The 20,178-nt window shown below is 41.2% G+C and overlaps 1 protein-coding gene across 7 annotated transcripts in view; it reads left to right on the forward strand.

The window, feature by feature from the left end:
• Neo1 (neogenin 1) overlaps window positions 1-19,142 on the forward strand; it is a 233,109-nt gene extending 213,967 nt beyond the window's left edge. For 4 of the 7 annotated variants that reach the window (XM_076851062.2, XM_076851063.2, XM_076851064.2 and 1 more), the window contains 6 exons: window positions 4,189-4,427; window positions 4,860-4,952; window positions 8,465-8,623; window positions 12,437-12,700; window positions 15,318-15,454; window positions 16,517-19,142. In XM_076851062.2, coding sequence (XP_076707177.1) covers window positions 4,189-4,427; window positions 4,860-4,952; window positions 8,465-8,623; window positions 12,437-12,700; window positions 15,318-15,454; window positions 16,517-16,600 — 976 coding nt within the window. In that variant the 3' untranslated portion in view covers window positions 16,601-19,142. The remainder of the gene's footprint in view (window positions 1-4,188; window positions 4,428-4,859; window positions 4,953-8,464; window positions 8,624-12,436; window positions 12,701-15,317; window positions 15,455-16,516) is intronic. The other 3 variants (XM_076851066.2, XM_076851067.2, XM_076851068.2) reach the window with 1 other exon arrangement.
• The last annotated feature ends 1,036 nt before the right edge of the window (window positions 19,143-20,178 follow it).

Raw genomic sequence — 20,178 nt, forward strand, 5'->3', positions numbered from 1 at the left:
ACTTGGCATTTCACATTTATATATCTTTATAAACTCGCTTTTTTGTCTAGTTTTATCTTTATTTAGTAGAATCTAAAAACCAAAATGACAGAGTTAGTGATTTGGAATATTTGGGATATTTAAAATTTATAATAAATAAAAATAAGATACTCAGTCTTCAGATTGAGACTAGGAAAATTAGTTGGTAATAGACTGTGCACTCTGTATTTAAAACCTGCAAATCCTACAGATTTGGATCCCTTATGTTTAAAATAATTATATCAAATCTTCAAAAGACTTTTCCCTTCCTCTTTTCCAGTGATCTTCTTTCCAAGTGTTCTTTCAACTATCAAAACCCATAAACTTTCCTTGTTGCTTTTCTTCCTCTTCAGTACCTAAAGTATTTAAATTATAATTGTTTATAGCATCTTAAACCTCAAAATTGATAGGAAATTTAGAGTCTAACCCCTCGTTGTTTCTTAGCACATTCCCTTTCACCCACTAACTCTCAAAAGATAACTTGGGTATCTCCTGCCCAAAGAAAGTAAAAGTCATCAAATGATGTACTAGTCAGTTTTGTGTTAGTATATCTGAATACCCAAGGCTGAGTACTTTATAAAGAGAGGAAGTTTATTTGGCTCATAATTCTTATGGCTGGAGCATCCAAAAAAGGCATGGCACTGGTGCTCTGGGGAAGGCCTGTGTCACAAGATGGCAGAGAAACAGAAAGGGAACTGGTCTTGTGTAGAAGGGAGACTCAGTAGGAGGTGCCAAGGTCTATTACAACAATTTACTATCTTGGGAACTAGTCTGGTCCTGTGAGAACTACCTTAACCTCTTCCAAGGATGATGCTCTCGATGACCTAATTACTTTCCATTAGGCCCTCCTCTTACGGGATTCACCATCTCTTATCCCTGTTAATGGGGATCAGGCTTCTAACACATGAATTTTGGGGAGATAACCCATAGCAGATGAGAACTGATACAGTGTAGATTAGATGGTGATCAACTCTAAAACCTTTCTGCCTTGGTAATAATGTTTCCTCCCCTCCTAAGTGTACTTCTTGCTGTTTGAAGCCAGCTCTTCCCTTTATGCCCTTGATCTCATTCTCCTGTATTTCTAAGACCTAGTACTTGCTCATATCCCTTTCTCCAGGATAGATGATCTCTCATTCTCTATTGCCTTTGTCCCTTCAGCATTAAAATATACACACACTTCTTCTATCTTAAGAAATAATTATCCTCTTTTTTAATATTAATTTTTAGTTGGACACAATACTTTTATTTATTCATATGTGGTGCTGAGGATCAAACCCAGGGCCTCACACGTGCTAGACAAGCACTTTACGCTGAGCCACAACCCCAGCCCCATATAATTATCCTCTTGCTGCTTGATTGTCACTACTGGTTGCTTACAAGCCTTTTTCCTTTGACACCAAAATTCCTGAATTCAGTCATCTCTTAGTATCCATAGGGGTTTGGTTTCATGACACACACAACCCACAGATACCAAAAGTTAAGGATGCTCAAGTTCCTTACATGAAATGGCTTAGTATTTACATACAACCTGCACATTCTCCAGTATACTTTAAGTCATCTAAAGATTATTTATACAGATGGAATATCCCTTATCTTACCTAATCACTTGGGACTGGAAGTGTTTTAGATTTTAGAATTTTTCAGATTTTAGAGCATTTCAAATTTTTAGATTAGGGATGCTCAACCTGTAGTACCTAATGCTGCATATGTGACGGTGGTCATAAGATCATATCATATAGAGGCATCATAGCCATCTTAATTTGTGTGAAAAATGTACTATGTGATACACAACAAAATTGCCTTAGGGAACTGCGGTTGTAACTCATAGGTAGAGTGCCTGCCTAGCACGTGTGAAGCACTGGGTTCAATCCTCAGCACCACATAAAAAATAAATAAAAGTGTTGTGTCCATCTACAACTAAAAATATTTTTTAATTGCCTTAGAATGCATTTCTTAGAACAAATCCCCATCATTAATCAACATGTGACTACAATATGAATGCTATGTAATTAGTTGTTATACTGTATTGTTTATAGAATATTGACAAGAAAAAGTCACATATTGAATGCAATATTAATACATATTTTCAGTCTGCATTTGGTTGAATATAGAACCAACAGTTATTAGAGGGCCAGCTGTATTTGTTTATTCTCACTTATCTGTTCCTTCACTACCTACTCATGCTTAAGTGCTTTCTAATCTGTGTTCTCCTACCATTTCACCAAAATTAGTTTTGATGGGTCACCAGTGACTTCCATATCATCCAAACCAAAGAACACTATTCAGTTCTCATTTTAGTCTCTAATATTTAACATAATCAACTACTTATTTCCTCTAGAAGCATTCTCTTTTCTTGTATTCCATGACAACCTATTCTTTTTCATAGCCCCTTCTACCTACCCAGCCATTACTTATTCCTCTGTGCCTGGGCTTACTTCATCTATGTTCTCCCATTTCATCTCATCTTCTCCTGTGATCTGATTTACTGTGTATATCCCAGCCCCCACTTTGTTTCTGTCTCTGGCTAAGGCCTCTCTCTTAGCATCAGACTTAACACACCCAGTTGCCTCTTTATATTTCCTATTGAATATCTCCAAGGTACTTCATACTCATGTCAAAACAGTTCATAATCTTTTCAGTCAAACCTCTTCTACTCCATTATTCCCAGTGAGTTAAGTGCCTTAAGCCAGAAACCTCAGCCTCATCCTTTACTCCTTTTTTTTCTTTACCCTCACCCTACCTATGCCCATTTACTTACCAAGTCCTATCATTTCTGCCTCTTAAATACTTTTCAAGTCGGCTTCTTCCATTCCCCACTTTCTAGGCCACTGTCAGTCACAGCTGAGGTTATTGCAGTAGCATCCTAGTTGATCCTCTTCTGTCCCTCATCTCAAAAATCCGTTCTTCCCAACACAGATGTCTAAAGTTTTAAGTCAGAGTTCATCTCTTTATTCTCTTGCTTAAAAGCATTTAATGATTTCTCATTACTCCTAGGGAGCAGTTCACACTCAGCTTTGCTCTAAACACCCTTTATGAGCTGGGCACAGTGGCACATGCTTATAGTCCTAGCTAGATAGGAGACTGAGGCAGGAGGATCAGAAGTTCAAGGCCAGTGAGACCCTGTCTCAAAATAAAACATAAAAAAGGCTGGGGATGCAGGTCTGTGATAGAGTGTCCCTGGGTATCACCAAAAATAAATAAATAAAAACCCTTTATGATCTGGTTCCTGACTACCTTCCCATATCATACTCTTATTATGCAAGGCCGCTGCTCTGTGCTTCTGAGCTTGGATATAAGCTGATTTCACCACCTATAATGTACTTTCTGACCCCTTTAGGTCTCAGCATAAATATCACTTCTTCTTGCATGTCTTTCCTATCTACCTAGGTCCAACTATTAAGATGGCATGGCATTTCACTAAGTATTTAAAAATAATAGTTCAGTGTCCACCTTCCTCATTTGACCAGAAGTACTGAGGCACAACCGTCTAGCCCAGGATCTGATGTATATAGTGGGTACCTAATATATGCAATTAATGGGTGGGCAAGTGAGAGAGTGAATGAAGGGAGAAACTAAAGAACGGTGAAGGAGACACTGTGGTCCTGGTTTTTGACTCCACTCAGCTGGATTACCTAAAACATGGTTTCCTCCTTTCTTTATAAGCCGTATGCTCCACCTCCATTCCGTTGTTACATTTCTGCTTACTGTTGTCCTTTCTCTATCATTTGGAATCTTATAAAGGAACCTCTGCTTTAGAGATTGATTTTAAAAGTGCTATCTTAATCTCTAGGGACTGGGGTTGTGGCTCAGTGGTAGACCTCAGTACCACATAAAAATAAATAAAATAAAGATATTGTGTTCAACTACAACTAAAAAATAAATATTTTTTTGAAAAATAAATATTTTTTTGAAAATGCTATATTAATCTCATAACACTCAAAAACGTAGTCACAAGGCAATATTCAAAAATCTCCCAGTAGTATCTCTAATTTTGTGTGAACAAGGTGGCGACACATTTACTCTTTCCATAATTCTTATCTGTTTGGGTTCGTTTTTTTTTTTTTTTCTTTTCTGCCTTGAAGCATTCTTCAGAAAGGCAGTTTTAATCAAGCCTTATGACTAATGTGTCAAAAGAATTACTTTTTAAAACCTTTTTAATTTTGTGCCTAGGAAACGAGCTGCATGCAAATCAGTGAATGGCTCCCACAAGTACAAAGGGAACTCCAAAGATGTCAAACCTCCAGACCTGTGGATCCACCATGAGAGACTGGAGCTGAAACCCATCGATAAGTCTCCAGACCCAAATCCCATCATGACTGATACGCCAATTCCTCGAAATTCTCAAGATATCACACCTGTTGACAATTCCATGGACAGTAATATCCATCAAAGGAGGAACTCATACAGAGGTACCATGATCAGTGCAGGTTTTTTTCCAAATGATGGGAGACTATTTTTAATGATTTTCGGCTTTGTAAGATTGCCTTAATTTGATGATTCTTAGAGGTTAGGTTAAAAATGTATGTTATAGTGTTCAGTAAACATTTGATGAAGAATAGCTAATTGGTTATGGGGGACAACAGCTTAGATCTTTTAGGTCTCTCATCAGAATTCACTCAAGCATTTGAGTCACCCAGCCCATGTTACTGTTGCATAGTGGGCAGCACTGTATTATCTGTTCTTATCTCATCAGGGACCCCCATGATGTTCTAATCAGAAATACCTTATCCCTGTTGCATTGTTATTTGAGTCATAAATCTGCCACTGGAAATGTTTTACAGCCAAGTTGCTCAGTGGCCTAGGTTGTACACTTGCAACTAATCCCCATATTTGATTTCTAGGGCATGAATCAGAGGACAGTATGTCTACACTAGCTGGAAGGCGGGGAATGAGACCCAAAATGATGATGCCCTTTGACTCTCAACCACCTCAGCGTAAGTAAAAACTTCTCTTTTCCCCAGTGATGCCTGTCCTATCCCTTCATGATAGGGAACATCTATGAATGATATCTTTGACTTCACTTGATCTTAACACAAAAGATAACCTACCAAAACTTTTGACACCCTTAAGAAAGAAATACCAAACAATTGCCACATTTGCAATAAATATTATTATTGAACTAGCATCTTTAAGTTATGGGTAAACTTAAAAGCCAATTTCTACAGTCTCCCAGGAATAGTAAAGTATCCATTCTCCATAAACATGCACAACATCTCCACAGAAGAGATGAGATTTAGGACTGAGCTTTGCCAGATATCACACCTTTTCCATGGGCTTCCTGATATTGAGTCAGTCAGTGTTGATGAGCACCTATGGAATTTTTATTTTTTAAGTTAGTAGACTTTATAGTGTAGAATTGCTTTAGGGTTATAGCATAGAACTTAACGAAGCAACATTTTTTTAATCTCATTTGACCCGTGCCTCATTTTGATAAGCATTAAGGTGGTAAGCCTCTTTTAATAATAGTTGAAATTCAAAATAAGTTAAATACCATGGTTAAAAATCAAAAAGCAATGGGTGCAGGGTTTTTTTGTTGTTGTTGTTTGTTTGTTTGTTTGTTTTATTTGTTTTTTGAACTCCTGTGTCCTTTCCCTGGTTTCTGTTTTCAAGATAGAAGCTTTTCAGACTAGCCAGTGCTGCAGGACTTCCAATTGATGGAATGCTCAGCCATTTCTCTGCCAGCAAATGACAAGATTTAAATAGCCATGATGTCCTAAACATAAAGAGGTGCACCATGGCATCCTCTCCTTGGAAAAGTTCTCTCATCCTCCACCCTTCTGGTGGAACCTCTGAATATACAGATGTGTATACAGATGCTCTACCACTAAACTACATCCCCACCCATTTTTGTTTTTATTTTGAGACAGGGTCTAAGTTGCTCAGGTGGTCTTCAGATTTGATCCTCCTGCCTCAGTCTCCCAAGTAGCTGGGATTATGGGTGTGCACCTCCACAACCCAGCTTAAAACTCAGCTTGAAAGAGTAAGGCCCTTTAAGTTAATAGAAATTTTTTTATACAAAATACTTTATACTTAGGGTTAGTGATAGAAGAGCCTGAACTTGGAAACATGAGGAGGAAAAAACCCCAGTTTCCCTTTTATAAGAAGTATCCTGCATGGGCCCCCTATGTTTAAAGACACAAATGCCTAAAAAGAGTAAATGAATCCATTCTAATTGTTCTTGATTTATAAAAAGGTGGTAGCCTGCCTGCTTGTTTGTTTATTTTGTATAAGACTTCAGTTCCTACCTGAACTGGCTTTTTTTTTAAGTTATAGGTGAACACAATATCTTTATTTGTTTATTCATTTTTCATGTGGTGCTGAGGATCGAACCCAGGGCCTCACATGTGCGAGGCAAGTGCTCTACTACAGAACCACAGCCCCAGGCCCGAACTGGCTTATTTTTAAAAATTAAATTTGATTATATTTTTAGATTTATTACTTTTAAATATGTTAAGGGAAAAAAAAGTTATCCCAGTTAACATCTTTCTTTTTTTCTTTTTTTTTTTTAATGGTAGGGAAGGAGTTTGCATGATTATACAATATCATATAGTTTGGGTCTCAAAAAATTGAATGGTAGGTAGGCTCTTTAAATCAAGATCTAAAATCAGGTGCCTGGATGCACTTGTGGACTTCATATTTTAAGAGATACTTTTCAAAACCCACATGGATGCAGTCTTTTTTCACAAGCTGGAATTCCCTGAGCTCTGGATCCTAGGATGAGGGTGGAGCCATATGTACCCATCATATGATCCACCTACCCTGATCTAAAAAGGCTGAGCAGTGCTGGGTAGGGCCTGCTGGCACCCAGATGAGGCCCAGTTCAAGGCCATGCACAGAAGCAACAAGTTCAGATTCAGCTACCAACTCTTGAAAGCTGACTACACTCTATGCAGGCACTTTCATGTTTTGTTTTGTTTTGTTTTGTTCTTATTTAGAAACACTAAAAATGCCATTTTTAAAAATTCCACTGTTTTTTATTTGTGAGAGTCTTCTGTACCTAGAACACTTTCAGAATGCACTTCCTAAGTCAAAATCAGATTTATTCTCTCCCTGCAGCCTTAGTTTTTTAAAATACTGATTCTAAGGTATCTCCCTTCCAAAAGCTACCTGTCTTCCACCAGAGGACATGCTGACTTCCAGACTGCCCTGAGAACCCTCATTAGTCAGTTTTTCAGTGTTGTGTTTTATTCCCATGAGCCTTCTGGAGCCTTCTGGTCTTGAACAGGAGACGGGCAGTGATGATAAAGGGTCCCAGATTGGCTGTGCACCTGCTTGCTTTTGCACAACCAGGACAGGAGATTGCTGGAGAATAAAGATGTCCATTTCATTGCCTGAGATTTCTCTTAACCAAAGTAATGTTGATTGACTCCACAAAGATCTGGGGAGATCCCTGGCAACAAGACATTGTAATAGACTTCAAAGGGCTAGTTAAGTTTTACCATAAAATTCATGAAGCCCTTGCTTAGAGAAAAAAAGATGTCTACCCTGCCTGTTTGCCTACATGGGGGATTTAGAGGTGATTATCTTGATTTTAAATATTCTGTTTCTACAACTGTTTTAAGAAAATTTTATTTCCAAAGTCTGGGCTTCTGATTTTCATTGTTTACATCTCTGAAATTGAACATGAAACGTCATTAAAAAGGCTTCATAGAAAGTTGTATGTGGAATCTCTGTGAAATTCTGGATTCTTTAATCAAATGCAATAAATTGAGTCCTTAGCCATTGTGGGAAGGAAAGAAGAAATTAGGAAAGACCACTTATATTTTAACATGGGTGTGACTGAGCCCCCAGACTTGGAAGCAGTTAAAGAAGTAGGCCTATAGTTCATACACTTGGTACTAGATTAAACCATCAGAGGAAACTTTCATATTCATTAAGATATAACAACTGATTAAACAGCTACCCATTTATTAATGCCTATTACATACCTCTTTTTGGCAAATAAAAAAAGAATGAATTAGGACTGTACTTAAAATAAATAGGACTGCTATTCCTTTAATAGGACACAAAAATTACAGAAGCCTAAGCCATTATTTATGTGCTTATAGATTATATTTTGTGACATATTCAAATAGATATTTTAACAACTCATGTAATCCATGTTTATAATAGAATTGAGAAATGTAGATAAGCCAAAAGAGAAACATTCTTTTAATCCTGACCACTCTTCCCTACAAAATAATCACTGTTAACATTTTAGTATATATTCCTCAGACTTCTTTTCTATATATAGAGAGAAAGACATATGCATAAGTATGTGTTCCTTTGTTAAATCAAAAGTAAAATCAATGGCTGATTGCTCAAATCCAGCCTGCTGCCACCAGAAGCAAAGGGAGTGATTGGATCATATGGGAGGTGGGAAGGGGGTGGCTTTGCTCTTAAACTGTGATTTATGTGTGTCTGTGCAAGCATGTTAAGCATTTCTTTGTCTTGTGTTCATTCACAGCTGTGATTAGTGCCCATCCCATCCATTCCCTCGATAACCCTCACCATCATTTCCACTCCAGCAGCCTCGCTTCTCCAGCTCGCAGTCATCTCTACCACCCGGGCAGCCCATGGCCCGTTGGCACATCCATGTCCCTTTCAGACAGGGCCAATTCCACAGGTGAGAGATGAGGATCAAGTCCAGATGAAAAGCATTCCAAAAGATGGCAAGCAGAAATGGGGAAGGACTTGCCCTACTTAGAATTTTTCAATATTATTTTATTTATCATAATGTTCTGTAACTGACTTGAATTTGTTTCTGTAAAATTCACCCCATATTTCTCCCTAAGTTTTAAGTATTCAGTGCAAGGTGCCATTTTAGCAAGAACTCAAATCACATAAGCATCTCTTATTCCTTAAAACTTGCATCAATTCATTTTTTTTCCAACTTGTTTAATTTTTTTTAATCCTCCAATTTGAAAGGAAAATTCATTCTAGGTGGTTTTTATATGCCAAAAGTTACCTTTGCCTCATAGTCACCTTAACTTTGGGAAAGTCCATAAGGCAGCTGTCAGATACTTCATAGACAAAAATAAGATCAACTTTGGGGGATGGAGGGTACCAGCCACATCAAGTTTGTATTTACTGTAAATCTCAAGTTGCCTAATAGATTATGAAAATTGGGAATGGATGCATATCTCTAAAACATAGATAGAAAATTAGCATAATGATGTGGGTTGTCTCTAATAAAGTACATTGCTAGACAAGCATGTCCAGTTTGGAAATCTTAAGAAACAGCATCATCAGTTTTAAGAAGGAAATAATGAAGGTGAGGGGACAGAAAAATGGAATAAACATTTTTATTCCTCATTAATTGCAAATTAATTTCCCCTTTCAGTTTTAAACTGCAAATATATACTATCCCCATCTTTTGAAACTTACCTATTAATAGTTATTATATTAGTTGTAGAGCTGAGTTTTAGTGGTTCTGGGAAATAAAGAAATTTCAAGTGAGTGTCATTTTAAAAGAGCCTCAAAACTTCATGCTTAGAAGTTTTGGTTGCCACTGACATTCTCTTCTTCCTAAATTTTGATCAATCTTAAATATACCTAGAGCATCAAATAAAGGTAGGGACTTTATTAAGAGATGTCTGATAACTTCTAATATTATCTAGTCCCAGAACTGTTACCAGGTTTAGAGAATACTGCTTGAACATGCATCTAAATTTGACCTTTCTAGAATTTCCCTACAAATCCAGGTTTCGGGTTCTGCCTTTAGGAAAAGATGGTCCCCAGGATAGATAGTTATTCCATTCAGCTGGATGGAGAATCAAGGTCTCCCTCATAGCCACAGTCTCACATAGAACAAAGAACCAGAAAGCAGTCCTCCAAACCTGCTCTTAGGAAGGTTTTTATGCCCAACTCTGCTTCTTTACTTTGAAGGCTGAGGAATCGCATTCTAGGATACTGGGCTGAGTAGCTGGCAGGCTCTCCCAGTGAGGTGAGCCACCTCCTACCTAGTCCTGGACTAGGGTAGCACCTCCCACCAGGCCCTCATTTAAGTGGTAAAAGTTCCCTTCTGTGTGGACCAAAATAGAAAGTGAAGAGGGGGTGGGGAAAGCAGTGATTTGCATTATTAAAGGATTCCTTACTTAAATAACAGAAAGAATAAAAGAAAGTAAAACTAAAGAGATAGACTTACTGAAGATCAATTTGAAAAATAGTGCCAGTATCTAGAAATGGTCCAAGCTTTCTTGCTGTGGTTTTCCACACACCTTTGTGTCTCTAGAGCTCCAAGTATTACCACAGCCCTGGACATGGGGCCTGGCCAGACAGTCCTGCTCCAAAAGTATTTACCATGTCATTGCCACTTGACATAGGAAGATCACTTCCTACTTGATTAAGCACTATATCACTGGGAACTTTGTGCGCCTGAAACAACTCTGAGAGATAATTAAGGAACTAGGCCGCTCAACAAAGCAAATATTTCAGTCATAGCCTAGTGTCTGAGTAAGCCAGTGATGTTGGACAATATCCAGGAGCCACCCTCACAGAGAATACCTGATACCCTCTAGAGTTGGACAAGGCAGCCCTGGCCTGTGGCCATGGCCAGGGAGCTAATTCATATAGACAACTCTATTTTCCTTTCTCACTTCTCTTTATCATATCTTCCAGTACTTGCTGACATGGTCAGGACTTAAACCCACTATCCTCTCTCCTCCTCCCTATTTCTCTTCTTAACCAGTTCCCACCTGGGCCAGGATCACACAGTGATTAGCAGCTCTCTAGCTATGGTGATGGCTGGCTTGAGCAAATTGGAGAGTAACATCCTCAACACGGCCCTTACAAAGCTGAGAAGGGACCTGGAACTAGAGGGATTATCATAGACAGGCATACATAGGAGGGCATGTTTGTCCTTCATCCCTGGGACCCAAGGCCTTTAGGCCACGGAGGTAACACTTGTAAGCCTGTCTTCTCATAGCCTATAAACAGATTCATTACTGCCTCACAAAGGCAGAGAAATAGATTGGATTTCTACAGGTTGCTGATTGCATTTCTTTTAAGATTGAGGACTCTGGTGTCTTATGACTGATGCAGCCTGTTGCCTAGACTGGTGTCCTTCATATCTCTTCCAGATGCAGCAGTAGTCCATCCTACTCACACTGTGTGAAAGTCTTCCTCAGATAGTCCTCCTGGTCTTGGTGCTGCTTCTGCCCCACCCCCAGGGCAGGGACATGTGGCATCAGGCAGGGAAAGATAGTAATTGCATGTGGTTCTTCAGAGCCTGGGCATGGGAGTCAGGGTGTAGGGATTCAGATTCTGCCATGCTGGTTCTGTGTCCGTGGCAACTGCTTATTTACTTCCATGTCACATGGTGCCTGGCCTGGAGTAAACACTCAGTGATCTACAAAGAAAAAAACACTCTCAGTTATTCAGGTACTGCATTCAGCACTTTTCATACATCTCAATTACTCCTCAGTGAATTATAAGTTATTCTACCTGTTTTGTAGATGGAGAAACTAAGACAGATTTGACGACTTTGCCAAATCTAGAGTGCAAGCCTGTCAGACTCCAGAGTCGGTGTTTTTCCTGCTCCACTGTGCTGCCTTCAGGAGAATTCTGTGTCTACTTCACATGCTTAAAGATTGTTACCATTTTCTTTCTGAGTCTCCTCTTTTCCAGGCTAATCTACCCCTATTTCTTTCTCTGGACCAAATCACCCTTCATTTGGCACCATTTTTTTTCTCTCCTGTACTAGGGATTGAACCTAGGTCCTCAAGCATGCTAGGCAAGTACTTTACCACTGAGCCACATCCCCAGCCAGGGCATGATCTTAAAGCTAGCTGTGTGTAGACCTCTGAACTGTTTAGTTGTCCATTACTCTCTTGAACTATGGGATTTTTGCCCTAGTGAGGCCAAAGCCATTTGTGGTCCCCAGTAACCATGTAAGGCCTGTGGCATTGGCCTTTCCTTCAGTAACCACCAGGCCTTGCCAGCAGAGCTGACTCCTGTCAAGTACCTGACCAGCCTTGGTGACCTGCCCCCAGCACTGACACCAGGCCAGCCTCTTTATCTCAGACATACTATACTAATCATCAAGGTCCTTAAAACATGCTCATCTACAGAAAGCCAGTCTGTAAGCCTTATCAATGAGTGAAAATTAAAATTTTATTTTATACCAATATAGACAATGGTTTCAGGAACCTTTTTTTGTGTTCCATATTAAGTACTGAGGAGAACTTTAAATCTTTAAGATTGTGACCACTTAGCTGTGCAGGTGAAAAAAAAAATTGGAACAATTGGTTGAGGATAGGAGTTTGGGACGTTTGGTCTGTTCTAGCCTTGGCTGTGGTGCTAATCTATGTTCCCTGGGTCTAGCACTGGTCCCAAGAGCTTACTGAGCTAGTTTAAGGGACTTCTAGAAGTATCCAAAACCCTACACATTTAATGGTTAAAAAAAAAAAATGCTAACATTTAGGCTTTCCTGCTGTAGAATCTGTTCGAAATACTCCCAGCACTGACACCATGCCAGCCTCCTCATCTCAGACATGCTGTACTGATCATCAGGATCCTGAAGGTGCTACCAGCTCCTCTTACTTGGCCAGCTCCCAGGAGGAAGATTCAGGGCAGAGTCTTCCCACAGCCCATGTTCGTCCTTCCCACCCATTAAAGAGCTTCGCTGTGCCAGCAGTCCCACCCCCAGGACCTCCCACCTATGATCCTGCATTGCCAAGCACACCATTATTATCCCAGCAAGGTGAGTGAGACTAGCAGCACCACTGGATGGACCCTTTGGCTCAGGCTTGGGACAGAAGTAACCACGTATATGGAGAACAACAAAGCAAATCCTCAGACTTTTCCCAGCAATTTATAGTGTGGTATTGTCCCATTCAGGGAGCACATGGGCTCCCCTCCTTTGGGAATGCTTACAAACCAGAGAATAACGTTTTGTGCAACAAAGACTGATTTTTTGAATTGTGTTTTATGTTGGTAAAACCCAGTGACTTGGATCTGAGAAACAGATCCAATCTCCCCAGCCCCCTGGAATCCCTTACTTCATAAGGTGCATATGAGCTGGACCAGTGCCAGGGAGGCCAGGTACTGAAACAAGAAAGAGCCTTAGGACAAGGAGAGGAACTTTGTAGAAGGGAGGTCATTTGCCAAGTCCACAGAGCTCAACCGCAGAACCTTGCCCCTTTTTTCCTACTCTTCCATATCATTATCATTCTTTTTTTTTTTTTTTTTTTTTTTTTTGTACCAGGGATTGAACCCAGGAGTGTAGGGGTACATAAACACTAAGCCACATCCCCAGCCCTTTTTATTTTTAAATATTTTTTTAGTTATCAATAGACCTCTATTTTATTTCTTTATATGCAGTGCTGAGAATTGAATCCAGTGCCTCACACATGCTAGGCAAGCACTTATCACTGAACCACAACCCAGCCCCCACTCCGGCCCTTTTAAAAAAAAAAAAAAAAAACCTTTATTTTATTTATTTATTTTTATGTGATACTAAGGATCAAACCCAGGGCCCTCGCACGTGCTAGGCCAGCGCTCTACCACTGAGCCACAATCCCAGTCCCCCTTTTTTAAATATTTTATTTAGACACAGGGTCTCACTGAGTTGCTGAGGCTGGCTTTCAACTCACAATCCTCCTGCCTCAACCTTCCGAGCCGCTGGGATTACAGGCATCTACCATCATGCCTGATTCATTGTCTGTCTTGATAGTTTATGTCAGAGTAGGTCTGTGATTCTCAAACTTCCCTGGTCTCAGGACCTCTTTATATCTTAAAAGCCATCAAGAATGCAGAAAACTTTTTTCACAAAGGTTATATCTACTAATATTTACCATATTAGAAATTAAAACCAAGTTATTTTAAATATTCATGTAAAAATAGCAGTCATGTTAAGATAAATAGCACATTTTAATGAAAAATAACTTTTTCTAAAAAATAGTGAGAAAAATTTCATTGTCCTGTATTTTTTTCAAATCTCTTTTATGTCTGGTGTTAGATTCTTTTGTCTGCTTCTGTATTCAGTTTGTTGCAATATGTCATTTGCTTGAAATATAAGAAGAAAGTCTCAGGCTGGGATTGTGGCTCAGCGGTAGAGTGCTCACCTAGCGCGTGTGAGGCCCTGGGTTCAATCCTCAGCACCACATAAAATAATTAAATAAAATAAAGGTATTGTGTCCAAGTACAACTAAAAAATAAATATTTTTTTACAAAAAAAAAAAAGAAAATTTGGCCTCACAGGTAGAAAGTAGTCTTCTCTCAGCCAACTACATTATCTTTATAGATAATTGTGGGTATTCTTTTTGATACTATAGCAAAACTCAAGTTGTAGTTTCTTAAAGACTGGCTTGTAATGTGGAATCTGAAACCACATCCATGAAGTTTTCATACTCTGTTCCATTAGAATCCACTAGCCTGAAACATCAACATGGGTCATTTGGAGAATAGTGGTTCATTAGCATACACAAATCCTCCAAACATTGATATACTTCATTCATCAGTATCTAAAAACATTCATTAATATCACCAGGTTTGTAACCATTAAAGAAGCTATCAGATTCGATGGCAGATAAACATTTTTCAAAATTGTACTTTTCATCTAAAACTTGAATTTATCATTGGCAGTAAACACATTACTTTGTTCAATTTCTAGAAAATATCTTAATGACCAACCCATTTGTCAGTCCATCTTTGAACAAATGGTGTTCCATGATGAGACCAGCAGTTTAGCTCACAGCTCAGTCTGTCACTTTCTTTAAGATCACATCATACTTGATATACAACAGAAGTACTTTCTCCGTTTTTTCCAGTTTGTCACAAAACATTTAAAAGCCGTGTAATCAAGGGTCAAGATTTAATAAGATAAATAATTTTTGTTGTTCATTAAGAATGATCTTAACTGAAACTGGCTTTTTAAAAACTCTTTTAAGTGCATGTCCATGAATGACTTTACTGCTTGATGCCACTGTCTGAATTAGTGCTAAGACTCCAGTTGTGTTTGCTTTCATATCCTCAGTGCAAAAGCAGCATAGGAAAAAGGAAAATGATATCTTTGTGGTATTATGAAGAGTTTGTCCTCCCAGACATTCTGCAAGAAGTCTGTGGACCTCTACACTTTGAGACTAGGATATTAATTTTCTGAAGTTAATGGAATATTTTCTCTCGACTCTTAAATTTCTGCTGCTTCTCTCCTTCCCTCTTGTTCCAGTAACTTTTCAGAGCAGGATTCCTGCACTGAGCCTATGTATGTACATCCCTCACCCTAAAGCAGTATCTGAATCTGGACTTTAGGTGGTGCCTTCCTGAGGTCTGGGGATGCAGCCTTTGCTACAACCTGACAATGCCTTTTTTCCCCTCAGCTCTGAACCATCACATCCATTCAGTGAAGACAGCTTCCATCGGAACTTTAGGAAGGAGCCGGCCTCCTATGCCAGTGGTTGTTCCAAGTGCCCCTGAAGTACAGGAGACCACAAGGATGCTGGAAGACTCTGAGAGTGTAAGTTTAAACAGCAGTCAGCCCAGCCAGGATGTCTAGGCACGCACCCAAAGGCCTTCAAGCATGGTGTTCAAGCTGATACTGTATGTAGACCTAGGCCTCACTGCCCAGTGGCAGGAAGAAGAGTTAGTCATTTGTTCAGTTGTATTTTGAGCATCTCCTCCAAGCCAGGAATGTGCTGAAGGTTTGGTCTGCTTTCTGTCTCATGCCCACTCTGGTGTGTCTTAAATTAGCTTATCATACCCCTCAGCTAGTCATACACACCTGCTGTCCTCTCAGTTTGTCCCTCCAGCCTGGCCCTTTCTTCTTGCTTTAAATGCGGCATGAGTTCTTTCACCCCTCAATTCTGCTCTGTAACCTCTCTAAGAAGGATACTAGAGAAGGTGTGCTTGAGAGGTTGCTCTCGAAACAAACTGATCTGGTCTTTCCTAGATCTTTCACTCTCAAATCCCAGTAAATAGTTGGTGCGATGGCATACTCCTTGGGAGGCTGATATAGGAGGATCACAAGTATTAAGAGAATAGTGGTTCACTAGCATACACCGATCCTCCAAACATTGATATACTTAGTGAGTCCTTGTCTCAAAAAACAAAAAGAGCTAGAATGTTGTTCAATAGAAAAGCAACCCTTGGTTCAAGCCCTAGTACCAGAAAAAAAAATCCAATAAATATGTCTACCTCTGCATTTCCAGGTACAGAATTCTTTAGAGGAATGGTTGGGCGCAGAGAACAAGGGACATACTAACTGTCCTGACTGTTGCAAAGACCTAGAAGGGGCACCTAGAAGGGGCAAGTAGTGGGGCCTTTGGCTCATGAAGTCATTGTGAACTAGGGAACGTGTGCTGGGAAAAGGGACATTGTACAGTGTCAAGAAATGACATCTTAGTGGCTTTGGATACAACCTGCTACCACTGATTCTTCTGAGCCAGCTTGAGTTTCAGTGTGCCAGTCCAATAGGATAGTTTTACTACTCACCACTTGATTATCTGACCCCTCTCTCTGGGCTCTCCTTCCTGGACAGTTTCTCAGACAATGCCCAGTGACAGTGTTCTCCTTTCCATAGAGCTATGAACCAGATGAGCTGACCAAAGAGATGGCCCACCTGGAAGGACTAATGAAGGACCTAAATGCCATCACGACAGCATGACAACCTTCGCCAGGCCAGGACTCCATGCTTGAGTCTAGAAGTCTTGGAACTTAGCCTTGAAAACAAGGAATTGTACAGAGTACGAGAGGACAGCACTTGAGAACAGAGTGAGCCAGCAGACCAGCCACCACCCCCGCATGGAACTAGCTCCAGGCACGGCCACCTGCCTTCTTCTGGTCAGCCTGGAAGATGCCTGCACTGGGGCAGCTTCCCTTTGCCTGCTGATACCATGCAGGACTGGGCACCATGGGCCAAAATTTTGTGTCCAGGGAAGAGGCGAGGAGTACAACCTGCATTTCACTTTGTGATCAGGCTGTGTCTTCGTGCTGCAACTGCATCAGCTTGATGGAGTGTAGACATTGGCATTATGTACAATTTTATTTGAGTCTATTTTATTTTACCTTAAAAAAATATGATCCAAAACCAAGGAAGTCCATGGTGTTTTCCACAAGTGGTTGACATTTGACTGCTTGTTCTAATTATGTACGGAAAGTCATTGACAGTGTGGGTTGTTGCAGGGGTTGGCTTGTTTTTGGTTTGGTTTTTATTTTTTAATTCTGAGACATTGCATCCTCTACCAGCTGTTAATCCATCACTTTGAGGGGGAGGAAATGTTGCATTGCTGTTTGTAAGCTTTTTTATTATTTTTTTATTATAATTATTAAAGGCCTGACTTTCTCCTCTCATCACTGTGAGATTACAGATCTATTTGAATGAAATGTAACATGAAAAGACTTGTTTGTTGTTTTCTGTGCAGATTCAGTATTGGGGTGGGGGCTGGGGGTTGGGAATAGGAAATGGAAGGGCTGCTGAGGTCCTGTGAATGTTCCAGTCATTGTACTTTCTTCCAGAAGCCTGCAGAGAATGGAAGCATCTTCTTTTTTGGCCTTTTCTGGTATATGCATCTTATTGTCACTACATTGCAACTGCAGTTTTGTTTGGATGTAGTTAGAAATTCTGTGCAATAGGTGGGTGTGGGGATTTTGCTGCCCTGTGTCTTGATTATGTCCTGGTGGGAATGTCCATGCTGAGGTCCCTGGTGCTGTTCCTCATGGAGTGATGCCAAGTATAGCAAGAGCCTGGCCCTGTTCCTGGATGTCAGAGAGCACAGGATAGAGACCCTTTGCTGCTGCTGAAGGTGGTTCCCTTGAGGAGGCTGGAGGTTAAGAAAGGAGCTTTGTTTCCACATGGGACTCCTGCTTCTTGGTGCCTATCATCAGCTAGGCCAGCTCTCACTTCTACACTGCAGGGCGCCTTCTGAAAAAGCATCAGCAAGGCTGAGGCAAGGCAGGTCTATCAACATAATTCTGCAAGTAGGGAATGAAGAAAGACAGTGGAGAGAGCATCAGCAGAGGCAGCTGTCCCCTCCATCCCAGCAGCATATGTCCAGGTCTCAGCCATACACAGAAGCCTTTGCGTTCGCAAAAAGTTGTTGTCTTTCCTTAAAAAGGTAGGGGCTGAGGTGTGTGCTCATTTCTTTAAGATTAAGAATATGTAATGAAAAGTACAGGACTGAGCCTTGGGCATCTTCTCCCCAACAAATCCCCAGGACATCACATGGAAGGCAGTGAAGAAGGCAGCTGGGGCTTGAGTGCTGTAGCCAACAAAGCTGCTCAGAGCCAGGCGCAGTGGTGCACACCTGTCATCCTAGGTTAAAGCAGAAGGATCACTAGTTTGAGGCCAGCCTCGGCAACTTAGCAGGACCCTGTCTCAATAAATAGGGCTGGGGATATGGCAGTGGTAAAGCACTCCTGGGTTCACTCCCCAGTAATCCCCCCCCAGAAAAACCCTGCTGACCAGTGGGGCTCCAGCCCCCTATTCCAGGTCCCTGAGCCCTGCCCAGGCCTCACGAGTGCCCCCACAGGTTACAGGTGTGCCACCGACCTTTGATCATGGGTTATTTTACCTTTTTTAGAGCTTATTACACATTTGCTTTTCTACAACGTAAACTCCATATTTATGATTTGGGGGGCAATGAGAAGTGCAGTGCTGGAACTCCTGCTGCCACAGAGCTGTCACGGCACGGTGCCTGGCAGGACTCAGGAAACCAGTGCATTTCAGCTGGTCCTGAAGAGAGCAGTGAGAGCTTTCTGGCCCCCAGGAGGGCTAGATTCCCCCAAAACTGTCTTACCTTTTGCCCAAAGAACATGCTCAGTATTGAGGGCATTCCCTCCCATGAACCCTGACACTTCTGTTACCTCAGGGCCTTGGTACCTGGATACTGCCACAGAATTGGGGTGGGGTGGGGGAGGGACCTATTTTTAAATGAAATAACTGTTCAAAGTTGGGGGATTTTTTAAAGTTAAGAAAAAGGAAAGCTATTCTGTATTGCACCTTTCACAATTGAATACATTTTCTTACATTTTCCTGTGGTTTTTGAAACTAAACCATTGTGTGTCTTGTCGTGTCCTAGTTGAGCTGCGGCTCAGCAGCTTCCTTCAGGAGGATGGGGAGCAAATGTGTGTGTTGCCTTGCAGCCTGCTGAAGGGTCCTGGAGGACTGCTGGACTGGGTTCTGTATACATTTGTTTGGCCTTTTCTGTAGTTGATGCTGTAAACTCTATGGCTTTTTAAAAACAATTTCATGTTTTTATTTAGTATTGGAAACCCAATACACTTTTTTAATCCAATCAAACTCTGGTCTGGTCAAATAGTTATTTTCCTAATTCAGGGGCCCCCCTGTACCCCAATTTCTGATAGGCCTCCCTGTTCTTCTTGCAACTATAAAGCCAGAAGTTCCCAGGGGGACCCAAGGAGGGGTGGCATATAATCCAGGAGATTATCCACCACCAGCCCCAAAGATGAGTTTTGTCCCTGTCCTTGCCCTTTCCCCAGCTATTGCTGTTCTTCAAGGACCAAGGCCTCAGGAATGGCAAATGACACCTAAGCAGCAACCCTAAGTGGTATACATGCCAGGTGACTACCACACAGCTCATTCTGTGCCACAGTGGGCTGCCCTTCCCACTCCTGACTCACCATTCTTGGATGCCTGACACCAGGGGCAGAGGTCTGTAGGGAGGCGGCCTTTGCCAGGCTACCTCACCTTCTCGCTGCATTCACTCCAAGACTAATTGTGTTGGCCTAAATTCTGGGCTACAAATAGTGGAGCCCACAATCGCCACAGGCTCACTGCCATCCATGAGCTTGCAGCAGAGTGCAGGCTGTCAGGAGCATAGCATGCCTCTGCCCCTGCACCCACCTGCCCTGCTGCCAGCCTGTACCCAGGTCCCACCATCCCTATAAGCCGTGTCCAAGTCTGATCTCCCCGAGCTCCGCATCTGCTTGTCTGCCACAGCCTCCAGGTCTAGAGCCCTGCCTCCTGGTACACCTACTGCTCTAGCACACAAGGATGCTCCTGAGACCATTCATCTTGCACATGGATGCCCTCTTCACTGCCACTCCTGTGCAACCACCGCAGCGCCTGTGTGCGCTGCCACCTCTGCATCCCTAGGTGGCGCTCTTGGCACATTTTACAGTGATGGGTCTGTCAGAGAGCCTGTGGGCTCTGGGGACAAGAGAGTTTCTCATTCCTTTTGGAACACCTAATGCTGAAGCAGCTTCTGACAATGGCTGATACGC

The sequence above is a fragment of the Callospermophilus lateralis genome, chromosome 3 (genome assembly GCF_048772815.1).
Source record: "Callospermophilus lateralis isolate mCalLat2 chromosome 3, mCalLat2.hap1, whole genome shotgun sequence".
NCBI classification, from domain to species: domain Eukaryota; kingdom Metazoa; phylum Chordata; class Mammalia; order Rodentia; family Sciuridae; genus Callospermophilus; species Callospermophilus lateralis.